This window comes from Rattus rattus, chromosome 15 (genome assembly GCF_011064425.1).
Source record: "Rattus rattus isolate New Zealand chromosome 15, Rrattus_CSIRO_v1, whole genome shotgun sequence".
NCBI classification, from domain to species: domain Eukaryota; kingdom Metazoa; phylum Chordata; class Mammalia; order Rodentia; family Muridae; genus Rattus; species Rattus rattus.
In genome coordinates this window covers 21571997-21592478 of record NC_046168.1, presented here as the reverse complement: position 1 = coordinate 21592478, position 20482 = coordinate 21571997, and the positions used below count along the sequence as shown (strand labels likewise).

The 20482-nt window shown below is 37.5% G+C and overlaps 1 protein-coding gene across 1 annotated transcript in view; it reads right to left on the bottom strand.

Moving 5' to 3' along the window:
• Nucleotides 1-20482, bottom strand: part of Ccdc178 (coiled-coil domain containing 178) — a 349742-nt gene that overhangs the window by 312937 nt on the left and 16323 nt on the right. Inside the window, exons 5-7 of the mRNA XM_032886100.1 lie at nt 20199-20221; nt 8720-8799; nt 5388-5588 (exon numbers count right to left, since the gene is read on the bottom strand). Of these exons, the coding sequence (XP_032741991.1) occupies nt 5388-5588; nt 8720-8799; nt 20199-20221 (304 nt within the window). The remainder of the gene's footprint in view (nt 1-5387; nt 5589-8719; nt 8800-20198; nt 20222-20482) is intronic.

Sequence of the window (20482 nt, the reverse complement as noted above, 5' to 3'; positions counted from 1 at the left end):
AAACAAAGAAAGAATATTAAAAGCAATAAGGGAAAAGGGATAAGTAACTTATAAAGATAGACCTATAAAAATTACACCAGACTTCTCACAACAGACTATGAAAGCCAGAAGACCCTGGGCAGATGTCATACAGACCCTAAGAGAACATAAATGTCAGCCCAGACTACCATATCCAGCAAAACTCTCAATTAATATAAATGGAGAAATCAAGATATTCCATGACAAAACCAAATTTACACAATATTTTTCTACAAATCTAGCCCTTCAAAGGACAATAGATGGAACACTCCAATACAAGGAAATATTCTACACCCTAGAAAAAGCAAGAAAGTAATCTCCTTGCAATGAAACCAAAAGAAGAGAACACACAAACATAATTCTACATCTAACAACAAAAAAACCAGGAAACAATAATCACTATTCCTTATTATCTCTTAACATCAATGGACTCAATTCTCCAATATAAAAACATAGACTAACAGACTGAAAACACAAAGATTACCCAGCATTTTGCTACATAAAGGAAACACACCATGGGGAGGGGGGGAACAACCAGATATGACATCAGAATAAAAGGCTAGAAAACAACTTTCTAAGCAAATGGTCCCAAAAAACAAGCTGCAGTATCCATTATAATATCAAAAGAAATATACTTTCAACCAAAAGTTATCAAAAAACCTAAGGAAGGACACTTCATACTCATCAAAGGAAAAATCCACCAAGATGAACTCTCAATCCTAAATAACAACAATGTTCAGTGTCTTCAATAACAACAATGACAACAGACAGCCCACATGTACATTGACATTGAACAACGCTCCACTCAATGATAATTTAGTCAAAGTAGAAATAAAGAAATTAAAGAATTAGAATTTACTGAAAATGAAGGTACAACATACCCAAACTTATAGAACACAATGAAAGCTGTGCTAAGAGGAAAACTCATAGCTCTGTGTTCCTCCAAAAAGAAACTGGAGAGAACATTCATCAGCAGCTTGACAAGCACATAAAACCTCTAGAACAAAGAGAAGCAAACACACCCAAGAGGAGTAAAAGGCAGGAAATAATCAAACTCAGGACTGAAATCAACCAAGTAGAAACGAAAAGAACTACACAAAGAATGAACAAAACCAGGAGTTGACTCTTTGAGAAAATCAACAAGATAGATAAACCCTTAGCCAGAGTATCCAGAGGGACCAGAGTGAGTATCCAAACTAAGAAAAAATCAGAAATGAAAAGGGAGATATAACAACAGAAAGTGAGGAAATTCAAAAAATTATCAGATTGTACTACAAACATTTATATTCAATCAAACTTGAAAATCTGGATGAAATGGACAAATTTCTAGACAAATATCTTATACCAATGTGAAATCCAGATCAGATAAACCTTCTAAAGAATTTCATAATTCCTAAAGAAATAGAAGCAGTTATTAAAAGTCTCCCAACCAAAAAGAGCCCTGGACCAGTTGGGTTTAGAGCAGAATTCTATCTGACCTTCGTAGAAGACCTCATACTGATACTGTTCAAACTGTTCCACAATATAGAAACAGAAGGAGTGCTACCCAATTCCTTCCATGAAGCCACAATTACGCTTATACCTAAACCAAACAAAGACCCAAGAAAGAAAGCACTTTAGACAAGTTTGCCTTATGAATATTGATGTAAAATACTCAATAAAATGCTCTCAAACCAAATCCAAGAACACATAAAATGATCATCCATCATGATCAAGTAGGCTTCATCCCAGGGATGCAGTGATGGTTTGATATATGGAAATCCATAAACAAAATCCACTATGTAAGCAAACAAAGAAAAAAAGCCACATGATTGTCTCATAAGGTGCTGTAAAAGCATTTGACAAAACTCAACAACCCTTCATGATAAAAGTCCTGGAAATATCAGGAATTCAAGGCCCATACCTAAACATAGTAAAAGCCATATACAGCAAACCAGTAGCCAACATCAAACTAAATGGAGAGACGTTGAAGCAATCCCACTAAAATCAGGGACTAGATAAGGCTGCCCATTCTCTCCCTACTTATTCAATATAGAACTCGAAGTCCTAGCCAGAGCAATCAGACAACAAAAGGAGGTCAAAGGGATACAAATTGGAAAGGAAGAAATCAAAATATCACTATTTGCAGATGATAGGATAGTATACTTAAGTGACCCCAAAAGTTCCACCAGAGAACTACTAAGCATGATAAACAACTTCAGCAAAGTGTCGGGGTATAAAATTAACTCAATAAATCTGTAGCCTTTCTCTACTCAAGGATAAACAGACTGAGAAAATAATTTAGGAAATGACATCCTTCATAATAGTCACGAAAAACGTAACATACCTTGGTGTGACACTAACAAAGCAAGTGAAAGATCTGTATGAAAAGAACTTCAAGTCTCTGAAGAAAGTAAATGAAGAAGATCTCAAAAGATGGAAAGATCTCCCATGCTCATGGATTGGCAGGATTAATATAGTTAAAATGGCCATTTTGCCAAAAGCAATGTGCACATTCATTGCAATCGCCATCAAAATTCCAACTCAAGTCTTCCTAGAGGTAGAAAAAGCCATTTGCAAATTCATTTGGAATAACAAAAAACCCAGGATAGCAAAAACTATCCTCAACCATAAAAGAATGTTAGAGGAATCACCATCCCTGACCTGAAGCCCTATTACAGAGCAGCAGTGTTAAAAAACTGTATGGTATTGGTACAGAAACAGGCAAGTAGATCAATAGAATAGAATTGAACACCCAGAAATGAACCAACACACCAATGGTCATTTTTATCTTCAACAAAGGAGCTAAAACCATTCAGTGGAAAAAAGATAGCCTTTTCAACAAATGGTGCTGGTTCAACTGGCAGTCAGCATGTAAAAGAATGCAAATCACTCCACTCCTATTGCTCTGTACAAAGCTTAAGTCCAAGTGAATCAAGGACCTCCACATAAAACCAGATACACTCAAACTAACAGAAGAAAAAGTGGGAAGAGCCTTGAACACATGGGCACTGGGGAAAATTTCCTGAACAAAACACCATGCTTATGGCTTATGCTCTAAGATCAAGAATCAACAAATGGGACCTCATAAAACTGCAAACCTTTTGTAAGGACACTGTCATTAGGACATAAAAGCAACCAACAGGCTTGGAAAAGATCTTTACCAGTCCTACATCTTACAGAGGGCTAGTAAGGAATACATACAAAGAACTCCAGTAGTTAGGCTCCAGAGAGCCAAATAACCCTATTAAAAATTGGATACAGAGCTAAACAAAGAATTCTCACCTGAGGAATATCAAATGACTGAGAAGTATCTAAAGAAATGTTCAATATCCTTAGTCATCAGTGAAATGTAAATCAAAACAACACTGAGATTTCACTTCACACCAATGATTAAGATCAAAACTTAGGTGACAACAGGTGCTGGTGAGGATGAGGAGAAAGAGGAACGCTCCTCCATTGTTGGTGGATTTGTAAACTGGTACAACCACTCTGGAAATCAGTCTGCAGGTTCCTCAGAAATTTGGACATTGCACTCCCTGGGGACCCTACTATACCTCTCCTGGGTATATACCCAAATGATGCTCTAAGATACAACAAGGACACATGCCCCATTATGTTCATAGAAGCCTTATTTATAATTGCCAGAAGCTGGAAAGAACCCTGATGCCCTTCAACAGAGAAATGGATACATAAAATGTGGTACATCTACACAATGGAGTACTACTCAGCTATCAAAAACAAATGACTTCATGAATTTCATAGGCAAAGGAACTAGAAAATATCATCCTGAGTGAGGTAAACCAATCACATAAAACAAAACAAACAAAAACAAACAAACAAACAAACAAACAAAACACATGGTATGCACTCACTGATAAGTGGATATTAGCCCCAAAGCTATAATTACTCAATATAAAATCCACAGATCACATGAATCTCAATCAGAAGGACAACCAAAGTGTAGATTCTTCCGTCATTCTTAAAAGGGGAAACAAAAATGTTCATAGTAGGGGATGTAGAGACAATGTTTGGAGCAGAAACTAAAGGAATGGCCATTCATAGCCTGCCCCACCTGGGTATACAGCTCATTTATATAGATAACTATATAAATCTAGATAATATTGATGAAGCTAAGAAATGAATGCTGACAGGAGCCTGGTATAGCTGTCTCCTGAGAGGTCTGCCAGAGCATGGCAAATACAGAGGTAATGCTGGCAGCAAACCATTGAACTGAGAATGGGGTCCCCATTTGAGGAATTAGAGAAAGAATTGAAAGAGCTGAAGGGGTTTGCATCCCCATAAGAACAACAATGCCAACCAACCAGAGCTCCCAGTGACTAAACCACCATCCAAAGAGCACACATGGACAGACCCATGGCTCCAGCTCCATATGTAGCAGAGGATGGCCTTGTTGTGCACCAATGGGAGGAGAAGCCCTTGGTCCTGCCAAGGATGGACCCCCCCAGTACAGAGGAATGTCAGGGTCGGGTGGGAAAAGGGGGTGGTTGGGAATATGGAATGCCCTTATAGAAAAAGAAGAGGGGGATGGGATAGGGGGCTTATGGCCGGGAAACGGGGAAAGGGAAGAACATTTGAAATGTAAATAAAAAATTTCCAATAACAAACATTTATTTGTGTGTTCTACATGACATATGCTTTAAGTTAATGCCTATTATACAGAGCAATGACCAATAGCATAGCCCTTTATCTCAAGTGAGAGACAGTATGAGTATCCTACTTTAAAAAAATTACTTTAGTGCCAATGACTCCTTCACTCAAAAGGGTATGAAGTTCTAGCCTCTGGACTAGTCCTGAGTGTTTTAATGATACAGAGTATACTTCAGTGATACAGTAACTAGAAACTTTAGGTTGTGTAATATTCCATCCTAGCTCTTCCTCTCTATGCTCTAAAGAACACATTTTCTTAAAGTTATTGAACAAGTTACTCTTGCAAACATATTAAAGTTACCTTCTTGCTAAATGCTCCTTTCCAACTGAATTTACATCTCAGTTCTCAAAAGTAAATTTGTACCATTCCCAACATGTCACTTAGATTTTTCTATATCCCCAAACATAGCTAATGATACCAACAAGGCCGTCAGATTTATGGATTTTTAATAACTCAAATATTGGTACAATTATGGTAAGTAATTTATGTCAAAAGTTTGTCTCCCCCTGTGATATATTAATGAATAAGATTTTCAACATACTTAAAAGCCCACAGTCAAGATTAGTGTCTTTGGATTCATCTCAGTGTTTAATATTGTATTTCATTCATGCTCCAGTCTGTAAGCAACATCTACTAGTAAATAATGTATCCAGAGGAGTGGTCTATTCTCTCTCTGCTACTGTAATGGAGAAAGGCAGAAGAGAAACCCTTTTATTACCTTTCTGAACAGCTACTGGGAGTTCTTGGTGCTTCCAGATGGACCAAGAGTCAATTTTCATGCTAATCCTATTCTTTCTTGACTTTTGTTGTCTTAAAGCTTGTTCTGCTTCTGCTCTGTCAGTTTCCAGACTTTTAACGAGGTGGATGGCCTCTGATAGCAATGTCTCCATCCTCTTCTTCAATTCAGGACACTTCACATCTTAAAATAGGAGACATGTATTCATGCTTGTTAATAAACCAACCCACAGGCAACGTGATGACAGAACATGGGTCTTACTTGAAGTAGTCTTTCAAGTATTTATTTATTTAAGAAAAGAATGTAAAGAGGTGATAAGAAAGAACAAATCCAATAACTTAGGCAGGTAATCTTCAGAAAATAAACAATACTAAAGTCCAGATTGTACTCAACTCTCTGTTGGTACAGAAATAAATCAGCCTTTGAACAAAGACATCCTTTACACAGTGCACAAAACCATTCTCCAAGACAGTTTTCAAGTTTCTTTAATCATTATAGATGTGTTAAATTAATACAATCTATAGTGTCAACTGCCTTGTCTTAGAAAGAAACACAACACAAAACTAAATCCAACACAAGAGAATTTTGACCCTTGGCAGACTAAGGTAGAAGGAAGCAGTCTGGTTACATAAAGAGTTAATCAGCCAATTAGCTGGGTAGAAGAGAATACGGTGGGATTTCTGATGCCAGTTGAGGTGGGTCCAAGAAAGAAGAGAGAGAAGAGCATGAGGAGAAAACGTTGTGGAGCGGTCATGTGGAGGGACCAGGATGCACCACAAGACAATGATGAGAGAACACATGGACCAGAGTGAACCGGGACAAGACCAGATTAGCAAGTACTGGAGTCTTTGTCTGGGTAGTGGGGTAGTCAGGTTAGAATGCTCAGGATCTGCTCAGCTTGTGCTTGTGGCTTGTTACTAGGAGAAAAGGAAAGAAAGGAAGAAGGAAAGAAGGAAAATAAAAAGAAAGAAAATGTTAGAAAGGTTAAATAATCTTTAAAAGACCATTTGTATTATAAAACAGAGCCAGGCACGATGGCACTGGCCTTGAGTACGTGAGAGGATGATATTGCAAAATACCTGAGGGTTCAGGGAGTGTCTGAGCCAGAGAGTGAGAGATTTGTCTTGAAAACAAAACAAAGAGACTTAAAATTATATAACCCAATCATGAAGATAGTACAAAAATGATGTCTTATTCTTTGGAGACAGAATTTTCATTGAACACATAAAAAGCATACACAAAGCCTCAACCAGTAACTTCATGAGAAGCACCTCTGGAAGTGGTGCCTTCTTTTATAAATCATGGCCATATTTCCTCCAAATCTTTAAGGACACAAATCACAATGAGCAATTTAAATCAATATTGAAGATTACTCAATTCCTGGAAAAGAAGGCATTAATATTCTTCAGCTTTATCAGATAATAACTTCTCCACTTAGCCTTGGCAAGAATTCATCAGAAACTTCCAAATTCTATTTATCCAGCCTTAATTAACTCTGTTAATGAGAGACGCCTGTGATCTCTGGTTCAGAGCTCTGGAATAATATGGCTTAATGTTAACAAAGTATTAGCAGAGGTATTCATTCATCTGCTGGTGAACAAAATGTGTACAAAGCTTATTATTTCTTCCAACCACAATAATATGCTTTCCTCTAGAGAGAACAAGGTAAGGGAGGCAGAAGAGAGTCCTGTTCTGCTGATATTGGTAGCTACACAGGCTGACTTTGCCAACATGCGACATGACAGGGGTACATAAGCACAGTGTCAAGACAGTAAAGGACACCAAGGAGGGGGGAAGTGAGATAGTGAAATGGCATGAAAGAAGGAAGGCATAGATAATTCTCTCTCTTATTTTTTTAGATAATAAAGACAATGACTTTTCTTTGAGACGGCAGTATAAAGGTAAACTAAAGTATTTCATATCCTCTACTATCCTAGACAGCTTGGTGAAGACATTGATATATTCCTTTAAAAGAAATATTCTTAATGGGCAAAAATAACTCTCTCTGACCCCAGCTTTATCTGGTTTCTTTGAACCCACTGTTTACTTTCATTCTGGGTACTTTATTGAGTGAGACTTTTTTTTTTTAATGCAACATTGACAATTTGTGAATGATTTCATAATCAATCTCCCTAAGACATTTTTGTCTAAAATACACAAAAGTATTCATGTCACTGCCGATCATAGCACTTTAATGGATTTACGTGTTTTACCAAAGATATTCATTTTCACAAATTACCTTTGGTTCTCTCTTTAATGGCATACAAACAAATCATATCTGCAAGTCACTTGTGGTGTCTCTGATCCATTGTTATAAATATCTCTCTAACTGTTTTCCCAAGCCAACTCACTCACTTAAAAAGTGGTTTGCACTTTTTAACACAAATGCTTTTAAAAAGCCACTATCTTCCTGGTACCATAAGCCTCTCAGTCTCACACGTGCATATTGCTGATGGATGCTATGCTAGATACTTTTACTCTGACTGTGGCCATGGGTGAGTTAATCTTTTTTCTTTCACATCCGGGGTGTATAAACATTGATGTTTTCATCTTCTCCATAGACATTAATACAGAAAATAAGGAAAATGAATCAATCAAAACAGAGCACGGGAATGAGTAATGCTTTTAAACAAAATATTCTTCCTTTTAATGAAAAGTCCCCCATTCATCAGTTTTCCTTTAGCAAAGGCATTTGTCATTTTTGTGACAGGCGAAGATGAGAAATTTGGTACAATCACACATATCCAAAAATGTTGAGATAATATTAATAACTTTAAGCTAATATTTAAATTTTGCAACTTTTTATTAATTATGATAAATTCTGATTGTATGGAAGCCACTGAACTACAGTTATTTATATTTTGCTGTAAGTTACGATTAAACTTTAGAGTTAAGTTCTCTAGTCTTATTAGCCACGTGTCAACTGGTCAGTAGTTCTCTGTGGGTAACAGCTGTCCTACTGGAAAGACAGACAATACCCTGATCATCACGGAAAGTTTTATCAATGATTCTTCACTGTTATTAGCTTTTTGAGTTCGGACAGGTATCACTGTGTAGACATAATTTAGGCCGGTGTCTGATATAGAAGTCATTAATAATAATAACAATAATAACAATAATAACAATAATAATAATAATAATAATAATAATAATATGTATTCACTGAGGACATGCTTCTCAGAGTGGTATAGGGGGCTCTTTTTCCTATTCAATATCCAGAAAACTCACAAAAATAATAATTGTTGATATCAGAACTGTATTAAATAAAAGGTCAATGACCTATAAACAATTATCCATCTCAAAAGCAAACCTACCTTTCGCTTTTCCTGGGGGGATTTTTTGCTCTAAAGCAGAGATATCCAAGTCTTCCTTTTTATCTTTTGTGGCTGAAGTCCTACACATACAGAACAAGAAAGATGGCATCAATATTTTAAAAGATAGATGCATTAAAAGCTAGTTATACAAAACTTGGTAAAGCATTTCTGTGGAATGTTAAAGGTCATTTACATGGTAACCTTACTGAACAGTGAACAGATAGAAAATTCTATTACCCTATAGTACTTATGCTCAAATTAATAGAAACTTAAAATAATCACAAGTGTCATGAACTTTCTTGAGAGGACATTGAAACAGTATTCTTATTTACAAATTCTTATTTCCTAGAAATTTTACGATGCAGCTTAATTTTTAAACTGTGTGCATGTGTACATTCATGTGTGTGTGTGTGTGTGTGTGTGTGTGTGTGTGTGTGTGTGTGTGTGTGTGTGTGTTCTGATGTATGGATGCTTGGCTACCAGAAGAGGACATTAGGTCCACTGGAGCTGACTGATGTAGGTGCTGGGAACTGAGCTAGCATCCTCTGCAAGAGTAGTACACACTGTAAAGTACTGGGCTACCTCTCCAGTTCAAACAGATAGGTTTGACTGAAAATCAATGGATGATATATTTTGTTTTCAGATTAGTGATTTCTGGGAAGTCAATAGAAGCTACAAAGAGTAAAGTTACCCATTTCAGACTTAAAGTTAAGATTTAAGAAAAGAAGCCAGATAAAAATGTCATTTGTCTTTTATTATCTTATTTATTTACATTTCAAATGTTGTCCCCCTTCCCGGTCCCACCTCCACAACCCCTCTAACCCATCCCCCCTCCCCTTCATCTCTAAGAGGATGCTCCCCCTCCCACCCACTCATTCCCACCCACGTACTCCCACCAAGCCTCTGCAGGACCAAGCATGTCCCCTCTCAATGATGCCAGACAAGGCAGTCCTCTGCTACATATGTAGCGGGGTCCACGGACCAACCCATGTATGCTGTTTGGTTGGTGGCTTAATTAGTCCCTGGGAGCTCTGAGAGGTCTGATTAGTTGATACTGTTTTTCTTCCTATGGGGTTGCAATCCCCTTCAGCTCCTTTGAATTTTGCAGGCAAATGGATAGAACTGGAAAATATCATCCTGATTCAGTTAACCCAGGCACAAAAGGACATGCATGTCCTCACTGATAAGTGGATATTAGGCAAAAAACTCAGAGTACCCATGATACAACGTAATGAGAAAGAAGGCTCAAGTGTGGATGCTTCAATCCCACTTAGAAGAGAGAACAAAATAATCACGAGAGGCAGAGAGATAGAGGGACCTGGGTGGGAGAGGGGAGGGAGAGGGGGAAAAGGGGGCAGAATCAAGTAGGGGGGTGATACCAGAGAGAAGCCCAGAGGGCCAGGAGAATGGATAGAAATATGCAGCAGTGTGGGGTGGGGAATGTACGAGGATCCCAGGACCCAATAGAAATGACATTAGACAAAATGTGGGAAGATCGACTGCCTCCAGTAAATAGATATGGCCCTCGGTTGAGGGATGGGGCCACCCATCCATTTCAAAAAATTTAACCCAGAATTGTTCCTGTCTAAAGGAAATGCAGGGACAAAAATTGGATCAGAGACTAACTAAAGGAAAGGTTGTTCAGTGACCAGCCAGTCTTGGGATCCATCCCATGCGTAGGCACCAAACCCTGACACTAATTATTGTTACCAGGTTGTGCTTGCAGACAGGAGCCTGGCACGGCTGTTCTCTGAGAGGCTCTGCCAGCACCTGACTAAGACAGATGCAGATACTCGCAACCAACCATTGCACTGAGCCTGGGGACCCCAGTGGAAGAGTAGGGGAAGGACTGAACGAGTTATTTCCTTTTTAATTTCTTACTGGGGTTTCACTAATACATTATTTCTTATTCTCGCTATTTCTCTAGCCTGTTACTAAGATCCTATATTGAGACTTCCTGTATTTTTAAATGTTTTCATTGGTGAAAATTTTAACATAAATTAGTATCAAGGGAAGGACTTTTTTAAGCTTTTACTAAATTTCATTAAAATTAACAAAATCCGCATGCCTACCAAATATCGTTAGAGCTCTTAAGAGTAGCACACATTCGGTCATCTGAAACAACACATGGAATACCGCACGGTAGCAATACTTCAGCTTTTATAAAATTCACCAACAAATTCCACATCTCGCTTTTTTTTGTGTACCATTCCCGTAAATTTTAATGTCATTAATTAATATTTGCCATGGTTACATATTATTATATCTCCTGTTTTTTTTTATAAAATACAACCACTATCTTCTATTATTTTGCTTTTCTTACTTCAGAACATTCTTTGTGTTGAATTTTTAAAATAATAAAAAGTTAATTGTTCCCAACTCAATGATTAAATAATGCTTTTCTTTCTGGCTTGCAATCTTCGTTGCATGTTCTGGCTTGATATCATACACACCTAGCTATAGGTTTGACGGTATTGCTATTGCTGCTGTTAGTTTGTTTGTGGTAGTCCCCTCTGTATAACCCTGATTTTCCTAGAACTCTCCATGTAGATCAGACTGGCCTCAAAGTCACAGTGATCTGCTAGCTCTGCAGGTAAATAATAGGATCAAAAGCATCAACCACCACCCAAGCTGGCTAGCTGTAGTTTTGTGTATTGTCTCCTGATCTGCTTTTTAGGCACAAAATGTTTCCTTGCATAGATAAACCATACTGTTTTAATTCACTGAGAGATTTTATTTTTCGTCTCTCAGCCATTGTAAAGTGACATGCTTTTAATACAGATATTTAAGTTTTCAAGTCAAAGCCTTCTAACTCGAATTAATCTTTCTACTGCACTTCTAAAATCAAATTGCATAAACTTTACCTATTTGGTTAGTGGTCTCTTCTTTCTCATACTAGTCTTTATCAATGACTCAGCTGCTTTCTGTCTAGATGGGTGCAGCTACAATAACTATTCCATATAAAATATTTGTAAGATGGTAGTCAATTGTGTCCAGCCACTTCAAAATATATATTATACTTGTATATAATATGTATATACATGAATATATATGATGTTTATCTATGTTGTATCATTATTAGAACTTTATCGCTTTTTAGGCATAAAATATTTCATTGCATAGATAAACCACCCTGGTTGTTGTTGTTGTGTTGTTGTTGATGATGATGATGATGATGTTTCTTTTTTTTCCCTTCTTCATTTTTTAAATTGGATATTTTTTATTTATATTTATAATGTTATTCCATTTCCAGGTTTCCCGTCCATAGCCCCCTATTCCAACCCCACTCCCTTACTTCTATGAGGGCGTTCCCCTTCCCCAGCCACCTCCCTTTCCTGCCTTCCTGCTCTGACATTACCCTACACTTGGAAGGACCAGTGCTTCTCCTTCCATTGGTTCCCAACAAAGCCATCCTCTGCTGCATATGCAGCAGGAACTATGGGCCTGTCAATATGGACTCTTTGGGTAGTGATTTAGTCCCTGGGAGCACTGGTTTGTTGGTATTGTTGTTCTTATGGGGTTACAAGCCCCTTCAGCTCCCTCAATCCTTTCTCTAATTCCTCCAATGTGAACTCAGGTCTCAGTTCAATGGTTGGCTGCTAACATTATCCTCTGTATTTGTCACCCTCTGGTTGAGCTTCTCAGGAGACAACTATTTCAGGTTCTTGTCAGCATGCACTTTTTGGCTTCATCAATATTGTCTAGGTTTGGTGGCTGTATATATTTGGGCTGGATCCCCAGGTGGGGCAGAGTCTGAATGCTATTCCTTCAGTCTCAGCTCCAAAATTTGTCTCCATATCTCCTCCTATGAATATATTTGTTTCCTCTTTTTAGAAGGACTGAAGCATCTGCACTTTGGTCATCCTTCATGTGGTCTGTGGATTGTATCTTGGATAATTAGGGCTTTTGGGCTAATATGCACTTATCAAAGAGTGCATATCCTGTATGTTCTTTTATGATTCAGTAACCTCAAAAAGGATGATATTTTCTATTCCAACCATTTGCCTATGAATTTCATGAAGTCATTGTTTTTGATGGCTGAGTAGTACTCTATTGTGCAGATGCACCACATTTTCTGTATTCATTACTCTGTTAAAGTGCATCTGGGTTCTTTCCAGCTTCTGGCTATTATAAATAAGGCTGCTATGAACATAGTGGCGCATGTATCCTTGTTATATGGAGCATCTTTTGGGTATATGCCCAGGACTGGTATAGCTGGGTCCTCAGATAGTACTATACCCGATTTTCTGAGGAACCCCCAGACTGATTTGCAATCCTACCAGCAATGGAGGAGTGTTTCTCTTTCTCCACATACTTGTCAGTATCTGTTGTCACATGAGTTTTTATCTTAGCCATACTGACTGGCCTGAGGTAGAAACTCAGGGTTGTTTTGATTTGCATTTTCCAGAAGACTAATGATGTTGAACATTTCTTTAGGAAGTTCTCAGCTATTTGATATTTCTCAAATGAGAGTCCTTTGCTTAGCTTTGTACTACATTTTTAACAAGGTTATTTGCCTCTCTGGAGTCAAACTTCTTGAGTTCTTTGTATATTTTGGATATTAGCCCTCAATCAGATGTAGGATTGGTAAAGATCTTTTCCTAATCTGTTGGTTGCCATTGTGTCCTACAGACAGTGTCCATTGCCTTACAAAAGCTTTGCGGTTTTATGAGGTCTCATTTGTCAATTCTTGATCTTAGAACATAAGCCATTGGTGTTTTGTTCAGGAAATTTTCCTCAGTGCCCATGTATTCGAGACTCTTCCCCACTTTTTGTTCTATTAGTTTGAGTGTATCTGGTTTTCTGTGGAAGTCTTTGATCCACTTGGATTTAAGCCTTGTACAGGGCGATAAGAATGGAGTAATTTGCATTTTTTACATGCTGCCCTCCAGTTGAATCAGCACCATTTGTTGAAAAGGCTATCTTTTTTTCCACTAGATAGTTTTAGCTCCTTTGTCAAAGATCAAGTGACTATATGTGTGTGGGCTCACTTCTGGGTCTTCAATTCTATTCCATAGTTCTAGCTGTCCCTCTCTGCCCCAATACCATACAGTTTGTTTTTTTTTTAATCACAATTGCTCTGTAATAGGTCTTCAGGTAAGGGATGGTGATTCCCCTAAAAGTTCTTTTATGGTTGAGGATAGTTTTCTCTATCCTGGGTTTTTTTGTTATTCCAAATGAATTTTCAAATTGCTCTTTCTAACTCTGTGAAGAATTGAGTCGTAATTTTTATGGGGATTGCATTGAAGCTGTAGATTGCTTTTGACAAAATGGCCATTTTTACTATATTAACCCTGCCAATCCATGAGCATGGGAGATCTTTTCATCTTCTGAGATCTTCTTCAATTTCTTTCTTCAGAGATTTGAAGTTCTTGTCATACATATCACTCACTTGCTTGGCTAGAGTCACACTGAGGCATTTTATGTTATTTGTGACTATTGTGAAGGGTGTCATTTCCATACTTTCTTTCTTAGCCTGTTTATCTTATGAGTAGAGGAAGTCTACTGATTTGTTTAGTTAATTTTATACCCAGCCCCTTAGCTGAAGTTGTTTATCAGGCTTAGTATTTCTCTGGTGGAACTTTTGGGGCCACTTGAATATACTAACATATCATCTGCAAATAGTGATATTTTGATTTCTTCCTGTCCAAGTTTTATCCCTTTGACCTCCTTTTGTTGTCTCATTGCTCTGGCTAAAACTTTGAGTACTATATTGAGTAAGTAGGGAGAGAGAATGGGCAGCCTTGTATGGTTCCTGATTTTAGTGGGATTGCTTCAAGTTCCTCTCCATTTAGTTTGATGTTGGCTACTGGTTTGATGTATATTGCTTTTATATATTTAGGTATGGGCCTTGAATTTCTGATTTTTCTAAGACTTTTAACATGAAAAGGTGTTGAATTTTGTCAAATGCTTTCTTAGCATCTAATGAGATGATCATGTGCTTCTTTCTTTGAGTTTGTTTATGTAGTGGATTTTGTTTATGGATTTCCGTATGTTGAACCATCCCTGCATCCCTGTGATCAAGCCTTCTTGATCATGATGGATGATTGCTTTGATGTGTTCTTGGCTTCAGTTTGTGAGTATTTTATTGAGTATTTTTGCATTGATATTCATAAGGGAAATTTTCTGAAATTTTTTTTTTTTGCTGGCTCTTTGTGTGGTTTAGTTATATACATAATTGTGGCTTCATAGAAGGAATTGTGTAGTGTTCCTTTTGTTTCTATTTTGTGGAATAGTTTGGACAGTATTGGTACGATGTGTTCTATGAAGGTCTGATCGAATTCTGCACTAAACCCATTTGATCCTGGACTTTTTGGTTGCGAGACTTTTAATAACTACTTTTATTTCTTTAGGAGGTATGGGACAGGTTAGATGGTTTTTCTGATCCTGATTTAAGTTTGGTACCTGGTATCTGTCTAGAAAATTGTCCATTTCCTCCAGATTTTCCAGTTTGGTTGAATATAGGTTTTTTAAATTTCCTCAGATTCTGTTATATTTCCCTTTCATTTCTGATTGTGCTAATTTGGATACACTTTCTGGGCCCTCTAGTTAGTCTGGCTAAGGGTTTATCTATCTTGTTAATTTTCTCAAAGAATCAACTCCTGGTTTTGATGATTCTTTGTGTAGTCCTTTTTGTTTATACTTGGTTGATTTCGACCCTGAATTTGATTATTTCCTGCCTTCTACTCCTCGTGGGTGTATTTGCTTCTTTCTGTTCTAGAGCTTTCAGGTGTGCTGTCAAGCTGCTAGTGTATGTTCCCTCCTGTTTCTTTCTGCAGGCACTCAGAGCTATGAATTTTCCTCTTAGCACAGCTTTTATTGTGTCCCATAAGTTTGGTTATGTTGTGCCTTCATTTTCATTAAATTTTAAAAAGTTTTAAATTTCTTTATTTCTTCCTTGACCAAGTTATCATTGAGCAGAGCATTATTCAATGTCAATGTATATGTGGGATTTCTGTTGTCATTGTTGTTATTGAAGACCAGCCTTAGACCATGGTGATCTGATAGGATGCATGGGATTATTTCAATATTCTTGTATCTGTTTTGTGGCCAATTATATGGTCTATTTTGGAGAAGGTACCATGAGGTGCTGAGAAGAAGGTATATTCTTTTGTTTTAGGGTGAAATGTTCTATAAATATCTATTATATCCATTTGTTTCAAACTTCTGTTAGTTTCTCCATGTCTTTGTTTAGTTTCTGTTTCCATGATCTGTCCATTGATGAGAGTGGGGTGTTGAAATCTCCTACTATTAATGTGTGAGGTACAATGTATGCTTTGAGCTTTAGTAAGGTTTCTTTTATGAATGTGGGTGCCCTTGCTTTTGGAGCATAGTTATTCAGTATTGAGAGTTCATTTTGGTGGATTTTTCCTTTGATGAATAAGAAGTGTAATTTCTTATCTTTTTTGATAACTTTTGGTTGAAAGTCTATTTCATTTGATATTAGAATGGCTACTCCAGTTTGTTTCTCAGGATCATTTGCTTGGAAAATTGTTTTCCAGCCTTTTACTCTGAGTTAGTGTCTTTTTTTTCCCTCTGAGGTGTGTTTCCTGAATGCAGCAAAATGCTGGGTCCTCTTTATGTATCCAGTCTGCTAGTCTATGTCTTTTTATTTGAGAATTGAGTCCATTGATGTTAAGAGATAATAAGGAATAGTGATTGTTGTTTCTTGTTATTTTTGTTGTTAGAGGTGGAATTATGTTTTGTGGCTCTCTTCTTTTGGTTTTGTTGCAAGGAGATTGCTTTCTTTCTTTTGCTAGAGTGTAAATTCCTTCCTTGTATTGGAGTGTTCCATCTATTATCCTTTCAAGGGCTGGATTTGTAGAAAGATATTGGGTAAATTTGGTTTTATCATGGAATATCTTGATTTCTCCATCTATGTTAATTGAGAGTTTTGCTGGATATAGTAGCCTAGGCTAGCTAGGGTCTGTATGACATCTGCCCAGTATCTTCTGGCTTTCATAGTCTCTTGTGAGAAGTTTGGTGTTACCCTGATAGGTCTGCCTTTATATGTTACTTGACCTTTTCCCCTTACTGATTTTAATATTCTTTCTTTGTTTTGTGCATTTGGCGTTTTAACTATTATTTGATGGGTGGAATTTCTTTTCTGGTCCCATGTATTTGGAGTTCTGTAGGCTTCCTGTGTGTTTTTGAGCATCTTTTTCTTTAGGTTAAGGACATTTTCTTCTATAAATCTGTTGAAGGCATTTACTGGTCCTTTAATGTGGGGGTCTTAGCTCTCTTCTATACTTATTATTCTCAGGGTTGGTCTTCTCCTTGTGTCCTGGATTTCCTAGATGTTTTGGGTTAAGAGCTTTTTTGTTTTACATTTTCTTTGATGGTTGTGTTACTGCTTTCTTCTGCCCTTGAGATTCTCTCTTCCATCTCTTGTATTCCGTTGGTGATATTTGCATCTATGACTCCTGATCTCTTTCCTAGGTCTTCTATCTCCAGGGTTGTCTCCCTTTGTGCTTTCTTTATTGTTTCTATTTCCATTTTTAAATCCTGGATGGTTTTGTTCAATTCCTTCACCTGTTCTGTTTTCCTATAATTCTTTCAGGGATTTTTGTGTTTCTTCTTTAAGGGCTTCTACTTGTTTACCTTTGTTGTCCTGTATTTCTTTAAGAGAGTTATTCATGTCCTTCTTAAAGTCCATCATCATCATCATGAGATGCATTTTTAAATCCAAATCTTGCTTTTCCAGTGTGTTTGGATATCCAGTATTTGCTTTGGTGGGACAACTGGACTCTGATGATGCCAAGTAGTCTTGGTTTCTATTGCATAGGTTCCTGCGCATGCCTCTTGCCATCAGGTTGTCTCTGGTGTCAGCTTGTTTTGCTGTCTTTGACAGTGGCTTGACCCTTCTGTAAGACTGTGTGTCAGCACTCTTGTAGACATGGTTTCTTACAGAGGTATCTGGGTGCAGAGAGCTGTGGGACCAGGTCAGTTCTGGGAGCAGGCAGCAACCTGGAAGTGTTCTGTCCCAGACTGTTCCTGGGTTTGTGTTCTGAGGTCTCCAGGTCGGTTGCTCAGAGCAGAAGGGATGGTCTTACCTCTGCTCTCAGGTTTGTCAGCGCTCCTGGTGGCTAAATCACACTGTTCTAATTCACTGATAGATTTCATTTTTCATCTCTTAGTCATTGTAAGGCATGATGCTTTGATCATTGATATGTAAGTTTTCACTTCAAAGCCTGTTTTAAATACTTTGGGGACAATATCTTAGAGTGACAGTGGTCAGTCTTTAGGATCTTGCAGATCTTCTTCTTTGAAGAAGAGTATTAATATATAGCTTGAGCCTCATTCCACCTGACCATCATCTAGCTTCTGCTTTCTTAGTATTTGGGTTACAAAGTGTGACAACCCTATTTTCTTTCTTATTTTAAACATCACACACACACACACACACACACACACACACAAACACACACACACAGACACATACAAACACACACACAGAGAGAGACAGACACAGACACAGACACACACAAACACACACATACAAACACACACAGAGAATATACAGACACAGACACACACACACAAACACACACACACATACACACATACAAACACACACACAGAGACATACACAGACACAGACACAGAGACATACAGAGACACACACAAACACACACATACAAACACACACACAGAGAATATACAGACACAGACACAGACACACACACACACACAGACAGACACATACACAGAGACATACAGAGACACACAGACACACAGACACACACACACACACACAAATTGAAAATAAAAACAGCAAATAAAACAGTAACAGAAGCCAAAATAAAACAAAGGCCCACAAAACAAAACAAACTAACAAAACAATCAAACAGACAAACAAAAGAAAAACCCATCAAGTTAAGTTTGTGTGGTCCAACTGTTCTTGTTCATAGTGCCTGTCCTGAAGTGTGGTTGATATAACCATGACACTGCATTGAAAAAAACTAATTTTTTCCTTTGGCAGCAGGTATCAGTGGCAAATAGCTTCTATTGTGGATGGACACCATGTCTACTTCCTCCATTTTAGTGCTGTCACCCCACTGGGATTGGATCTGTGTGAGTCTTGTGCATGTTTCCACAGTCTGTGAATCCCTATTTGTATCAGCCCTGTAGTGTCTGAAAAACACTGCTTCCTTGAAGTTCTATCCCTTGTAGCTCTTAAACTGTTTCTCCCTATTCTTATTCATAGACCCTTGAGGCTTGAGAAGAGGGATTTGCTAAAGGAATTCCACTGAGGACTGAATTCTCAAAATCTCTGGTTTTCTGCACATTCTCCGGTTGTGGATCTCTGTGTTAATTCCCATCTACTGCAGGAAGCTTAGCTGATTAAAATTGAAAAAGGAACTCATCTATGGGTATAGCAATATGTCATTAGGAATCATTTTATTATTATGTTCAAGCTAAGTAGTTTTGGATACGAATACTGTCTATCTCCTACATTCTTATGTGTCAGACATTTTCTTCCTCCTTGAGTCACCTTCAGTAGGTTAAATTACCAGGATAATGTGATTTATCAATTCTCCCACTTTCATTTTTCCATTAGAAGGTCTAATCTATTTTCATATAAGTCAACAGTTCACAAAAAAGGATTTATTTCTACAATTTTACAGCTATTTTCTATGTTATTTATATTTTTGGTTAGAAAAGGAAGAAAGAAAAGTTATGCCCAATTCATGAAACTTGCTCTGTTTTGAGGAACTCTCATATTTATCTTGGCTGATTACAAACATGTATCCGTCTAAGGTTCCCGCCCATGAAGTACACACAGTTCAACCTGAAGGGAAGGATGGAGGCATCACTGGTTATTCTGAATATATTTCTAAACTTCACATCTGCCCATTTCTAGAATCCCCGACTTTACAGATTCGGGAAAGCTCATTATGTACCTCACATGCATTTCTGTGCTGAGTCCTTTTCTCCCCAGGCATCTGATCTATCTGTGGCTTGCTCTAGCTATTCTTGTTGTCCTGGTGGCTGGGACAAGTGTAGCGCACACTCCCTGGAGACTGTACAACCACCGTGATAGGAGTCAGTCATACAGGCCAGAAGCATCAAATGGATACTTTAAAAAATAAAACGTATTTCCCCCAGCACGAGGAATTCATAGCACATGTATGGAATGCTCTAGTGGCTTCCACTGATCAGAAGAATGGGAATCCAGCACTTTCTACTGCCTTGATGTTCTAGCTCAGTGGGCTGTCTCCTTAATGGTTTTCTCCTTGGTTGATGTCAACTTTTTGCTGGATTCCAGAAATCTGACCATGTTCATTCTCACATGAGTAGTCTATTCCAACCTCCCTTGCTCCCCTACAACTACTCCACTTCCTTCCCTGTATTTTAATATCTAACATGTGAAATACTGCTTCCAAGTTTTCAACTTCTCAAATAAAACTGGTGAAATGTACAAAACCAAAAGTTCAACATTTTAGAGAAAAATAAAGGAATCATTAAAGTTTCTTACCATTCTTCAAAGGAAGCTTCGAACTGTCAAAACAAAACAGTCCAATAAAAATCAAAATTTAAACATCTCAAAAAAAATAATTGGTAAATTCACTTAAAATCTACTTAAATTTGAACTCACTGGTATAATTCACTTCTTTGTCTTGTAAAATTCATCATATTATATTTTCCATTGTTTCATGAAATGTGTATATATATAATCTAACATATATATATACCCCAATTATTTTCATTATTATAAGATTTTTTTCCCACAGTTTAAAACCCATCTTATCCCCCCACAGT